The following is a 14,674-nucleotide window of genomic DNA, read 5'->3' as shown; positions in this document are numbered from 1 at the left end:
TTGGTACAGCATTTGTCTATCTTCTGCCTGTGTTCCAAGAACTTGACTAAAACCAAATTAAAATATATAGACTAGTTTCATTGGTGGAGGATATTTCAAAACAGCATATCTTTGTACCCAAGGCTTGGTGTTATGTCTTCTCTTATATAGATATTCAGCAAAAAAGAAGTGAGATGGAAGAAATAAAAATGTACAGTTTCGAGAGAAAAGGACTCCTAGGAAGTTTAGTGTTTCTATTAGAGGCTGGAAGGGTGGTTGTAATTATTAAGGAGAGACCTCTGCACTGGAATAAAGGAAAAGATACCCTAAGGGCACCCATGTAACCTTTTGATTTGGAAAATTTTTTTCAATAATAATAATAATAACAATAATAAAAAGTGAGCCTGAGGGTTTTCTGTTCTGAGGAAGTTAACAAAAGTTACTACAGATGTGACTCCAGGCTGTCATGGTCCCTGGAAAACTGGAAACCAAATCTGACACTGTTGTTCACAAGGTATTATAGGAATGTGAAAGATGTAAAAGTGAGCGGCCAGGTTGTAAATTCCTCCTTCCAAGTTTCAGTGTGCTGCTGAGGCCAGCCAACACTTGGCAGGGCAGTCCCTTCAACAGGAATAGTCTAAGAAGACAAGAGGCCATGAGAGACCATTCTATGAAGCTGTGAAAGTGAATCTGAGGTAGCAGGGCAGGCAACAAGATTTTGGAGATATCAAAACAGTGAAATATCTACCAGAGAGAACAGCAAACTGGAAGTAGGAAAGTGCATTGCAAAGCTAGAGTGGTGTAGCCATCTAAATCCCCTGACACTTGGCCCGGGTTATATGCTTTTACTCCTGTGTTTTGATCATACTTTGGGCATCTTCAGTATGTCCCCATTCCCCTGGTTTGGAAAGGTAATGTGTATAATGTGTATAATGCGCCTTTAAATATTGGATGTCTGTAATTGGCCTTTTGACCAATTTAACCCCCTTTATGTGGGGTTACAGTTAAGGGATTTTCTTGAATCTCCAGAGACTTTGGTTCTTTAAGCAGCGCTGAGATTAAATGCATTTTGCATTATGATGCCACCATTAGCTTACAAGGGCCAGTGAGTACAATATGGTAGTTTGAGCCAATAGGCTCAGGGATATAAATACTTGGTTCTTGGTTGTTGGCACGGTTTGTGGAGGCAAAGTAGCCTGAATGAAAAACATATTACTAGGGACAAGGAAGGTTTGAGAGCTCATATCTTTGTCCTGCATCCTGATTAGTTGTCCTGCTTTGTGTTTATTTAACAAACCCCAACTTTTTTCCCAAGGCAATGACATGTGGAAATTTATCTTTGGAAAAAAAAATATTGAGTAATTTTGTGAAAATTTCAGTAACAAAAAAATGACATAATTTATCTAGTATTACCAAAAAAGGAAAATTGGAGGTGGACTTTTCTGTCCTGCCAGCCAGTTTTCAAATAACCATCCATGTTGAATGAGCTGCCGGGCTGCGTTTCTCCCACCTGGCTCCTGGTCGCCCGGCTAGCTTATGCCCCGAAATAATAACACAGAAACTGTATTCTTTTAAACACTGCCTGGCCCATTATATCTAGCCTCTTCTTGGCTAACTCTCACATCTCGACTAACCCATTTCTAATAATCTGTGTAGCACCATGAGGCAGTAGCTTACCGGGAAGGACTCTAGCCTATGGCCATCTTGCCAATAACTCAGGCTTATTACTAACTAGCTCTTACATTTTAAATTAACCTATATATTTTTTATTTATACTGTTCCAGGTGGCAGACACTTTTTCCAATGGAGCAAGTTTATCTTGCTTCTTTCCATGTTTCATTACAACTCGTGAGACTCTTTCCTCCTCCTTCTTCACACTCTCTTTTTGTCTGCAAGTCCCACTTAATTTCTACCTGTCCTTCTATTCGTCAGTCAGCTCTCTAACGTGTAAATATGTAACACGTATTTATAGTGTACAAAGACTGTTCCACAGCAGTAAAATAATCAAGTTTAGTCTTCAGAGAGATAACAATATTTTGAAGATGCTATTTACAACTATATTTCAATTCAGATTTATCTAATATTTAATACTGTAAAGTTGAAAAATCCATGAGGGAAACCAATTTTATTATATACATGCACAGGAAAAATTAGTTAACAAACTGATATTATACAAATTATCATTCCTTTTTAAGGAATAATGCAGAACTGTAGCCCACTTCACAAAACAAGTATTCATATAATTTCTGTAGTATTGGTTTATAAAATACTTCCTACACAATTTATAAGCCTTTAATTATCAAATTATCAAAGTATTTACTCATGGCAACTATTTCCTTGTTATAAGCAGTTGCAAATACTACAATTATTTTTAAATATGTATAATTCACATTACTTACATAGTCCCAACAATATGAAGGCCATTTTTGTCTTACTGTGGATCCAACAACGACCTTTACTTCCACATTTACTAATATCCCAGTAAATACAAGAACTACTTGCTGTTAATTGAAAAAGTAGTGGTCCAGGGATAGATCCTATAAAATAGTCAATGATGAAATAAATGTTTGTAAACACACTATTGACCATGACTAGAATAATTTCTACACTCTCTCTCTCACAAACACCACACACATTCACACACACACACACACACACAACACACAATCCTCTAAACATATTATTTAAAATACTGGAATATTTTTATCAACTGTCTCATTGACCCTGACAATCAATATCCTGATCCCTTCATGTATAGAAATTATACATGACCCAGAAAAGAAAATATTGATGTGTTTCTAAATGATCATATTGGAAAATTGCATTCTAAGTACCCATTATTTCTATAGACTTTTGATGTTTTTGATTTGCAGCAGGGAAGCTTCCTTGTAGTGGTATATTATTTGTATTTTGATAAATAAATCTTGCCTGAAGACCAAAGGCAAAGCTAAAGCCAGTAGAGGTCAGGTAATAGTGACACACGCTTTAATGCTAGGATTTGGGAGACAGAATCAGAATCACATGAATCTTTGTTAAGTCAAGGCCAACTTGGGCTGCACAAAATCAATGCAGAAACAAATCCAGGTCATGATGGCTTAAATATTTAAACCAAGTCTTAGGGAGTCACACACCTTTAATCCCAGCACTAGAGAGAATATAAAATGGGAGGAGAGAGAGTTCTAATCTATTCAATCTGCAGTCACCAGCCTTGGTAAAGGTTAGGCTTCTCTAGCTGCTTGGCTGCTTGGCTTTTCTGGTTTTCAGGTTGAGCCCCAATATCTATCTCTGGGTTTTTATCATTCATGCTACATTTGGCTCCCAATATTTGGGGTATGAATTCAAGAAAAAACAATTTCCCTGAGTCTTTTTAGCCACCAATACAGGCTAGAACTGCACATGGGTATCCCATTGGAGGTAAATGTGGGTCTCCAGCCTTAGCTGACTGTTTCATTGTTCTCTCTCTCTCTCTCTCTCTCTCTCTCTCTCTCTCTCTTCTTCCCTCCCTCCCTCTCCATCATGGATTGAAGACTCTCCCTGAACCCCTTTCTTGGGCTGATGCCAAGGTAGTAGCTGCCTTGAAACCCAATCATGTTTTTAATATTCTATACAGCAGCAATTAGTCTTACATCTTAATCAACATCATTGATAGATTTGTTAAGACGATTGAAAATTATTAAAGGAAAAAAATTAGTTAAAATATAGAGTGTTCTCTAACATTAAAAATGGCAAAAAAGAGTCAAGCGGCGGGGATCGGCGCAGCGCAGACGCCAAGCAGCGGGAACCGGCGCGCAACTCCGAGAGCAGATCGCCCTACTACAATTAAATCAAAGAGGTAGGCCTTTTGTTGGTGAGGTCCCTGGCAAATGGCGAGCCGGGTCCTGTTCCTAAAGACCCTTCTGAGTGGTGAGAGGGATCTTGGCCCATGACAGGAGCCAGGAAACGGAGCGAGGGCATTTTGTAAGCTCCTGGCCAGCAGGGAAACCTGAACCGGTTTTAAAAGACCCATTAGATAGCATCGATAGGAGGAGATGGGCAGGTGCCAAGGCAAGAATTCACCCAACAATCTGAAAAACAACATGAAAACATCAGAACCCAATGATCTTACAACAGAAGAACTTGAACACGCTAACACAGAAGAAGTGGAAAAAATTGACTTTATGAAAGCAATAGAGTCCCTTAAACAACATGTAAAAAATGCCCTTATAGAAATGGATGAGAAGTATAACAAAAAGTTTGAAGAAATGAGTAAATACGTACATGATACCCTGGGAAACCAAGAGAAAACGATCAAACAGGTAATGGAAGCAGTTCAAGAATTAAACTGAAATGGAAGCAAGGAAGAAAACACAAACTGAGGACCAGCTGGATATGGAAAGTCTAGGTCAACTAGCAGAGTCTACAGAAACAAGCATAATCAATAGAATACAAGAGATAGAAGAAAGACTCTCAGATTCTGAGGACACCATAGAGAAAATAAACGCACTGATCAAAGAAAACAGCAAAGTCAACAAATTCTCATCACAAACATTCAGGAAATATGGGACACAATAAAAAGACCAAACCTAAGAATAATAGGAATAGAAGAAGGAGAAGAGTCACAGCTCAAAGGCCCAGAAAATATTTTTAACAAAATTATGGAAGAAAACTTTCCCAACATAAAGAAAGATATTCCTTTGAATATTCAAGAAGCATACAGAACACCAAACAGACTGGATCAAAGAAAAACATCCTCTCACCATATAATAATCAAAACACAAAATATACAGGTTAAAGAACGAATATTAAGAGCTGCAAAGGAAAAAGGGCAAATAACTTATAAAGGTAAACCAATCAGACTTACACCTGACTTCTCTATGGAAACCATGAAAACCAGAAGGTCCTGGATAGAGGTACTGCAGACCATGGATGTAAATCCAAACTACTATACCCAGCCAAGCTATTGTTCACTATCAATGGAGAAAACAAGACATTCCAGGATAAGAACAAATTTAAACAATACGTAGCCACAAATCCAGCCCTACAGAAAGTAATAGAAGGAAAATCACAACCCAGGGAATCCAACATTGCCAACACTGCCTACAATAACTCAGGCATCTAGCGACCCTTCACCAGCACAACTCAAAGAAAGGAGACACACAAACTCTACTACCAAAAACAATAAGAATAACCGGAGTAAACAACCACTGGTCATTATTATCACTTAATATTAATGGTCTCAATTCACCTATAAAAAGGCACAGGCTAAGAGATTGGATACGAAAACAGGATCCAACATTCTGCTGTTTACAAGAAACACATCTCAACCACAAAGACAGGCGTCTACTCAGAGTAAAGGGTTGGGAAAAGGTGTTTCAAGCAAATGGTCCTAAGAAGAAAGCAGGTGTGGCCATACTAATTTCTAACAAAACTGACTTCAAACTAAAATCAATCAGAAGAGATTGAGATGGACACTTTATACTCATAACAGGAACAATCCATCAGGATGAAGTCTCAATCCTGAATATCTATGCCCCTAATATCAAAATACCCACTTATATAAAAGAAATATTACTAGAACTCAAGGCAGACATCAAACCACACACACTAGTAGTAGGAGACTTCAACACACCTCTCTCTCCAATGGACAGGTCAATCAGACAGAAAAATGGCAAAAAAAACCATTATAATGGAGAGATTGGGATCTCTATATGATGATATCCTAGACAGTTTGAAAATGGAACACTTAAATGAGAGGATATCTAATTTCAATGGGATTTATGTAATGTCAGTTGTAAACTTTATCAAAATTATGATTTTTGTCTTATCACCAAAAATGTTGATTAATCTGAGTTCTAAGATGCAGGCCTTAAAAAAACTAATAAAATAGATCACAGATCCAAATCCAGTCAGAAGAATGTATTGGAGAGCCAATTTCAACTTTGCATTATAAGAACAGAGAGGAACAGTCTAAGATTTTCAGACAATCAACCTTACTATATCCAGTAACCTTACTGGAATTGCCAAATGGCAGAGGCTTTGTTGTAGCTAACTGGATTCCTGTGCCATTGTTAGATTTAAAGAGATTCAAGGAAGCAATAGTCCCCTATGGCATGCATTCAACTTTTCTGAAGTAAATGTTAAACTCATAGTCAGTTTGATACACAATTTTTCTAATGACTGGAAAGATTTGGTTAATGGAGTTTTAGAGTTACAATGGAGTACTTGCTTCAGAGTAGAGGCCAAGATTGTTGAACAATGGATTAAACTTAGAGGTATGGAAATATCCCAAGGTCAATTTCTTGAAGAGACTTTGTTACTATAGAAAGGCAGACTGTATATGATGACCACACACTGGATTTATGCCAAGCATCAGCTTTGACTGTTTGGCACAGAATTGGAGAAATAGGAAAGAAAATTGATTAATTTTTTTTTTAGAACACATCAGGATTTATTAAATAACAATAAATCTGCATACTACATCAATTTTGTTGTCTATAATTCACTAAGTACTATGATCTCACATGATAATCAGTCACTAACAATCCAAAAACTGTTCCAAGCTTAATCACAAATTACACTTCAGACAATGAAATGCAGGCTACCGTGTAGCTAAGGGTGAAAGAAGTGGAGATGCCAGGCTTGGTGGGGCAGGATCCTACCAGTACTGAGAGGCAGAGGCAGGCCATGGTATTCTGTGAGCTGAGACTAGCCTGGTTGCATACCAGGTTACAGGACTACCAAAAGAGAAAATCTCAAACACCAATAACTACAAAATTAAAGAGGAGGCTGTAGATGTAGCTTAGTGGGTAGAATGTAGATTGCTTGCTTGCCTGGTAAACAAGAAGCTATATGTTCAGGCCAGGGAGTTGGTTCTCTAGGTAGTCACTGATAACCAAGATCAATTCTAGGTCCCTATACAACTAACTCCTAAAAATTGGTTCAGGACCCCCCAAAACATAAGCACTAATTGTTGTACACGTTAACACACACTATGGAAATGAAAGCTATGGTCATCTTTTTCCCAGAAAAAAACCTGCTAGGTTAACATCTACTTGCCCTGCTTCCATTCATAAACTCATAAGTGACAGGATTTAGAAGTGTAAATACATGATTTACCATGTATGTCACAGTAATGCTGGGTGGCGGTTGACTCACAGACAAGACAGTCATCCAGCCTCAGCAGGACAAGTCAATTGTTAAATGATTTTAGGTCTATGTGTTGTAAGGATTTTGCCTAGAAGAAGGTAAAGGCAGGACAACCAAAAGTCATAGGGCTGTATTAGATTAAAGGTGGAAACCAGGTTAATCCTCCAGGGAGAACTAACTGATGGTTCCAGTCTAAAACCATGTGTGATGTATTTTCTCAGACACCTGTGTATTGCCTTTTCCTCCCGGGTGTCCACAGGAGAGCTTGATGTGTGCTTGATATGCCAACAAGTCCCAACACATCATGCACACATCACAACACACAGCCCTCAAACCAGGAAGACAATGTTCTAGTTATTCAACAGTTCTCCCCTTATCTCTACACACTACAAACAAGGCTGGGCAACCACCTCAAAGTTCTGGTGACAGATCATCACACCCAGGGATGATGACTACTTTAACCCTTCTAATCTCAAGGTTATCTCATGATCTCTCAACTCCCTCCAGAAATTCCCCGAAATATGGTTTCCACAGATGTTAAACCACCTAAGCTGGGTACAGCACCTCAGGGAGGACAGGATGGCACTGAGGTGGCAGTCTAACAAACGACAGTGCTTCAAGTCCAGAGAGAGCAAAGTAGACGCAGATTTTCGCAGCACAGTCTGCAGGGGCTCTGGGCTAAAATGAGTCAGTTGGATCCTTTTCAAACTCAGATGTTTCAGCTGGCTTGTGCACGGGAATTCAGCCATGTTGGCCCAGTCTGAGTTTGAGATCAAACAGTTAGTCACCGACAGGGTCTCTAAGGGCGTCTTTAGGCACCAGAAGAGCTCCTCTAGGTGATCCTCTAGGAAGAAGACATTTTCCAGATGCAAGGCCTGGAGGTGCTTCAGTTTGACAAACTGCAAGGTGAACTGCGTAACAAGCTGTTTCTCCGCTGGTGTGCGACAGGCCCATGGCCAAAGGCTGGAGAGCAGGAGACTGCGCAGGTACCTCATACGACCCAGGTAAGTAGAAAAGTTAAGCAGGCAGGTAAGATCGTTCATGTTATACAAATGCAGTTCCTGAACAGAGTTCAGGTCCAATGTCCTTAAGACATCTTTGTGGTAGAAAGTAGCCAGAGACCAGATCTCTAGCTTCTTACAGCACAGACACAGACCTTCTCTCTGAGCCACCCACTCAACGACAAAGGACTCCAAGGACTTTAATAGGCGTTCCTGCAGGACCAGGTCTATAGCCACCTTCACCTGCGGCTTCACCTCCGTTTCTGAAAGACCCACCGCTGCTTGGTTCTCACTGCAGTCAGGAGCCTTGAACACAGACCACTTGTCCCACATCTTCAAAGGCATAATCCGTAGATCCAGAACTTTCAGTTTGCACCTCCTGTGAGGAACCTTCTGGCAAAGCACGCTATCAAGCCCAAACAGGATAATCTCTAAGATTCTCCTGTAGGAATCACCTCTCTTGATCATGGCTCCCAGTGGGAGGCAGGGGAAGGGCCAGGCCTGCACCATTGCCTTCACAATGCTAAACTTTTCCTTTCTGCAGGCCTTTTTGAACAGTGATGGGAAAAAAACTGAGGGTATATTGTCCAGATTAGAGATTGCCACAGTCTTGCTTCTCAGGAGACTGTTCTCTGCCAGCTCCTGGAGTGTGAGTGGGGACTTGAAGCTCATCCTGATGAATCTTCAGTAAGAAGGTTCCAGAGTTTGACAGAAGAGAGAGGTCCGCAGTAGGGCCAAGAAGTGGCTCCGGTCTCCAGGACTGTCTTCTTCCGTTCCTCTGTTGACCTGGCTGCCTGGAAACTCAGTATATAGTCGAGGCTAATTTCAAACTAGGAATGACCAGCCCCCCCGAAAATTGATTAATTTTTAAAGTTCTGCAAGGGCCAAAGAAATACTTTATGGATTTCTTACAAAGATTGACTTTAGCAGTAAATAGAATGATACCAAATTCAGAAGCTAACAAATAATAATTGAATCTCTGGCTTTTGAGAATGCCAATTTTCTATGAAAAAGAGTAATTAGGTCATTAAAGGCAAGGTCAGCGTCTTGGATGAATGAATCTGAAATACAGTTAATATAGAATCTTAAGAGCATGATGATACATGGATAGGAAAAGTGATTTCCAGAGTTTTGAGGAAACATCAAATAAAATTGTGGCAAATAATGTCACTTTAAAAGGGATTATAGGCAAGTTACTCCTAGAAACAGTGTTTTTATTTTGCTAAGAATAATCTATTCAGAATGCTCCTCCTTCCTGGATTATGTGGCAGTCATTGTACTAATGAATGAAGGTCAAGGAGGAATATTCTTAGTAATAGTTTGCCATCAGAAAATTCTGCAAGGAGTCTCTCAAAGGCTCCTATGCCAAATTCGACCCTTATGCCAAATCTGTTTCATTCATTTCCTGCCATCATAGAGAAAACTCCTTCTCAGAGCAATTAAAGAAGTTAATACCTGTTGTAAGAAACCATACTGCTCTGGCTAACAGAACATCTATAGAAGAGAGAGCAAAAATTCAACAGAAACCATAAAGCAAATATTTTGGCAAACTTCTATAAATGAATAAAGACCCAAATTAAAAATATGAACAAATGGCATTGTCATTGAAGGTCGGACAGACACAGGTGTGGATGTAACTATAATTTCATTAGAATCTTGCCATATGAATTGGCTTCTTTATTACATAATGTTACATTTTTAGGGATTGGAACTTTATCTCAGGTAAAACAGAGCACAAGATTAGGTGAATGTACAGGGTCAGAAGAACAGAGAGGAATATTAAAACCATATGGAACTAAGATAGCAATGAGTTTGTGTTGATGTGATTTGTTACAACAAAGGACTACTCAGATTAACATTTCCCCAATCTTAGAAACAAACCATAGATTAGCTTATATTTCAGGGAAAAATATTAGAAGATTTTATATAGAGCATTTACCAACAATTGAGGTTGTACAGGAAGAGGGGACCACAGTTCCTGATATTTCAAAGGTACCAACAGCCCTACCTTTAAATATGGTTGACAGACCAACCTGCATGAGCTAAACAGTGACCTTTAACAATAGAGAGACTGCATGTCTTAGAATAGCTGGTACAGGAGCATCTATATGCTCCACATAATGAAGAATAAATCAGCCTCTCAAATACTTCTGTATTTGTTGTTAAAAAGCAATCTGGAAAATGAAGAATGGTAACAGATTTGAGAGTTGTTAGTAAAGTGACTCAGCCAATGGACTCTCTACAGTCTGGCACTCCTTTGACTTCTCTATTACCTAAAGAATGGCCTCTTATAGTTATTGACTTAAAAGATTATTTCTTCACTATATCTTTACAAGAAAAAGACAGAGAAAAATTTGCTTTCATGGTGTCTACTTATAATAGTTCTTAGCCTGCTAAAAGATAGCAATAGAAGATTCTACACAGGGGCTGTTAAATAGCCCCACCCTGTGCCAGTATTTTGTAAGTCAGCCATTGGATATGATACAAAAGCAATTTCCTGAATCTATAGTTTGCCATTACTCAGATGACATTTTTCTATCTTATTCAAATGTAGTTGCTTTAGAAAGAATTATATTGAGCCTATAATTCGTGATCCTAGAGAAGCTAAATAAGAAGGGGAACCCAAAGAAAAACATATAAGCATCCTCCTGAATATTAACCTTCATCAGGCGATGAAAGGAGACAGAGACAGAGACCCACATTGGAGCACCGGACTGAAATCTCAAGGTCCAAATCAGGAGCAGAAGGAGAGAGAGCACGAGCAAGGAACTCAGGACCGCGAGGGGTGCACCCACACACTGAGACAATGGGGATGTTCTATCGGGAACTCACCAAGGCCAGCTGGCCTGGGTCTGAAAGAGCATGGGATAAAACTGGACTCACTGAACATAGCGGATAATGAGGACTACTGAGAACTCAAGCACAATGGCAATGGGTTTTTGATCCTACTGCACGTACTGGCTTTGTGGGAGCCTAGCCAGTTTGGATGCTCACCTTACTAGACCTGGATGGAGGTGGGTGGTCCTTGGACTCCCCACAGGACAGGGAACCCTGATTGCTCTTTGGGCTGGTGAGGGAGGGAGACTTGATTGGGGGAGGGGGAGGGAAATGGGAGGCGGTGGTGGGGAAGAGGCAGAAATCTTCAAGAAATCAATCAATCAATCAATAAATCAATAAATAAATAAACAAATAAAAGAAAGAATGTTTGAAGAAGAAAATTTTGCCTTGTTGCTGATTACAAATTATTCCGGGAAAAATACAAAGAGGAGATTCTATTAATTATTTAAGTTATAATATAGAGTTACAAAAATTAGACCCCAAGAGGTTCAAATTAGAAGAGATCAATTGCAAACTGTTAATGATTTTCAAAGATTTGCTAGGAGACAATTCCCACCAATGGCCCACAATTGTGATAAAACCCAATGAACTGATTCATTTAAACAAAACCTTAGATGGTGGTAAGAACTTAAGTAGCTCCAGGAAATTATCAGCTAAAGTTGAGAAAGAATTTATTTTGATTGAAAAAAATATTACAGAAGATATATGTGGATCATTTGGAACTTAACTGCATTCTGGACATATTATACTCCAAACATTCCCCTACAGTAATGTTAATGCAGAGGGAAGATATGACCTTAGAATGGATCATTTTACCACATTAACTTGGTAAAAAAAATAAAAACTTATGTGGAAAAGGTCTCTGAGTTAACTTTAAAAGGAAAATTGAGACTTAACTCTCAATTGTAATCTTTTTGTCATCTTAGTCTAGTTAATGATTAAAGTTGGCTTTGGAGTTGGAGTGTGGCTCTCTCCTTCTCTAAACCCAAGCAGGCTTATTAAAGTGAAATTCAAAATCTCTGTCTTTGTCAGAAGATCCAACTTATATGGGACGTAAGAAAAACAAGTATATAAAAAAACTATTTTATTGTTACTAAACTCATAATCTTTTGGCTTTATTTTGAACTTTTGACAGCTTTTCTTAAGGTATAAGATTTTTAGGATTGGCAAGAGACTTGGCTCTAGAGGGGTTCCCAGGTGTTCACAGGAATGTCACCAGCTAGGTCCTTGGGCAGTAGAGAAGAGGGTACTTGAACTGGTCTTGTCCTATAGCCACACTGATGAATATCTTGAATATCACCATAAAACCTTTGTCTGGTGATGAATGGAGATAGAGACAGAGACCCACATCGGAGCACTGGACTGAGCTCCCAAGGTCCAGTTGAAGAAGGAGAGAGAAGATGAGTTGGGAAGTCAGGACCACAAGAGGTTGGTCCACCCACTAAGACAGTGTGACTGATCTAATGGGAGCACACCAAGGCCAGCTGGACTGGGACTGAACAAGCATGTGATCAAACTGGACTCTGAATGTGGCTGACAATGGGGGCTGACTGAGAAGCCAATGATAATGGCACTGGGATTTGATTCTACTGCATGTAGTTGCTTTTTGGGATCCTAGTCTGCTTGGATGCACACCTTCTTAGGCCTGGATGGGGGGAGGGCCTTGGACTTCCCACAGGTCAGGGTACCCTATGCTCTCTTAGGACTGGAAGGGGAGGGGAAAGGGTGAGTGGGGGAGCAGGAGGGAAATGGGAGGAGGGGATGAGGTGAAATTTTGAATGGTATTATTTATAAAGCAATAAAAATAGTAATAATAAAAAGATTTATGAGATTAGTATATATGCATATATTATATTATATATAAATATATATATATTTAAACTCTGTTTCATGATATTAACAGTGATATAGAGTACTAGCGAATTCTGGAAAAAAATTTCATCTACCTTTCTGTATATGATTTCAGGTTTGAGTTTGCGTGTCTAACAATTTTCTGCAGTGCACCATGAGCATGCCTATAAGACTTCAAAGGATGGGAGGCCACAATGATGATGCTTCCAGGACTATGCTAACACAACTAAGATAGAAAAATATCATCTGAGGATCAGTTTTGGACTGCTCAGAACTATTTTGTGGTGGCTAGCTGAAGTAATCCAACCTGACAGACTACTCTAGTTGGGAATTGAAACAAGAAGCCCTGCACTTTCCCATTATGGACTGGACAAAACACGATACAGCTACCTCTCCCAGGATTGGAAAATTAACCACAATTTTTCTTTTCAGGATTCCCTAAAGATACTGTCAACCCCAGACAGCAGAAAGTAAATTTAGAAATCTGATGCCCACATTCCCAAGAGGTGGGGTGGGTGGGTTTTGGCTGTTCAATGGATTATGGATATTTGTCATTGTTTAGGGGATTAGGTGCAAGTTATTATTGGTAATGGTCTGGAACAAAGCTAAACAAAGGAAATTAGATTCAAGGATCTTACTTTGAAAAGAAAAAGGGGAGTATGGTAGGATAAAAAATAGATTATTGAATCTTCTCTGAAATAAAAAAGGGAGGATGTAAATACAATAAGATAAAAATGTAGATTATTAAATATACTTTTAAGAAGCAACTACTAGCTTTAAATGTTTTATGTTGGATTGGAAGTTTTATACTGTGTATAATTTTGTATATTGAGATTAATTTTTAGAACAAACTGTATATACATTTCTACTTCTCCTAATGGTATTTTACCAGTATAACTCATTTAACAATGTAATGCAAATTTGATGGAGGTGGGTCTTGTATTTATCTGTTGCTTTCATTGGTTAATTAATAAAGAAAACTGCTAGGCCCATTTGATAGGCCAACCCTTAGGTGGGTGGAGTAAACAGAACAGAATGCTAGGAGAAAGAAGCCGAGTCAGTGAGTCGCCATGATTCTCCTACTCCAGACAGATGCAGGTTAAGATCTTTCCTGGTAAGCCAGCTCGTGGTGCTACATAGAATATTAGAAATGGGTTAGATCAGTTGTGTAAGAGCTAGCCAATAAGAGGCTGGAACTAATGGGCCAGACAGTATTTAAAAGAATACAATTTCCGTGTAATTATTCCGGGTAAAGCTAACCAGGTGGCAGGATGCAGCCCCGCTGCTCCTATTACAACACAAATTGCTATTCCTTAAAAAATTATCATTACCAACTGTTTAGGATAATAAGGTAATTCAGGTTAATAGTTAATTACCTAGTATAATTGAACTTGTAGCCACACTGGTATGTTTTCAAGGTCAAACAAAGATACATTTTAGATAGAAGGTCATCTTCAAACATTTCAGAGATCAAACAAATATGACATTTAAAATGATTGAATAACCTAGGTTCCTTTTTATGACAGTGAGGCATGTCTGCTCCTGGTAGTACCAATCTACTTCAGAGGTGATAATGGGTATCAAAGAAACTCCATGTGGAGTTTATTTTCTCTGTGGCAAAAAAAATAAGTTGTTGAGCAAGATGTATCTGTTACCTTGCCTTGACTGCTGACGGTATGCAGTATTAATTGGACAAATAAAGACACAAAAAAGTGATTGACAAACATTGTCAAGACAAAGAGAGACATCTCTTCAGTATGTCTTGCTTCAAAGAAAAGTCTGTCAGACATGCTAGACCTGTAGGCCAAAGATAGATGCCTCAACACTGCAGAGGAACTTTGGTAACTATTTAGGCAGACAGCTGTTTCTGTCACTTCTCC

General features: G+C 39.0%; 1 protein-coding gene across 1 annotated transcript in view; it reads right to left on the bottom strand.

Annotated features, from left to right (window-relative positions):
• Positions 1 to 1,053: 1,053 nt before the first annotated feature.
• LOC130869263 (solute carrier organic anion transporter family member 6A1-like) overlaps positions 1,054 to 14,674 on the bottom strand; it is a 60,221-nt gene continuing 46,600 nt past the window's right edge. The window contains exons 13-14 of the mRNA XM_057761268.1: positions 2,379 to 2,516; positions 1,054 to 1,175 (exon numbers count right to left, since the gene is read on the bottom strand). Of these exons, the coding sequence (XP_057617251.1) occupies positions 1,054 to 1,175; positions 2,379 to 2,516 (260 nt within the window). The remainder of the gene's footprint in view (positions 1,176 to 2,378; positions 2,517 to 14,674) is intronic.

This window comes from Chionomys nivalis, chromosome 2 (assembly GCF_950005125.1).
Source record: "Chionomys nivalis chromosome 2, mChiNiv1.1, whole genome shotgun sequence".
NCBI classification, from domain to species: domain Eukaryota; kingdom Metazoa; phylum Chordata; class Mammalia; order Rodentia; family Cricetidae; genus Chionomys; species Chionomys nivalis.
Note: the sequence above shows the minus strand (reverse complement) of the source record. Positions and strands in the feature narration are given on the sequence as shown.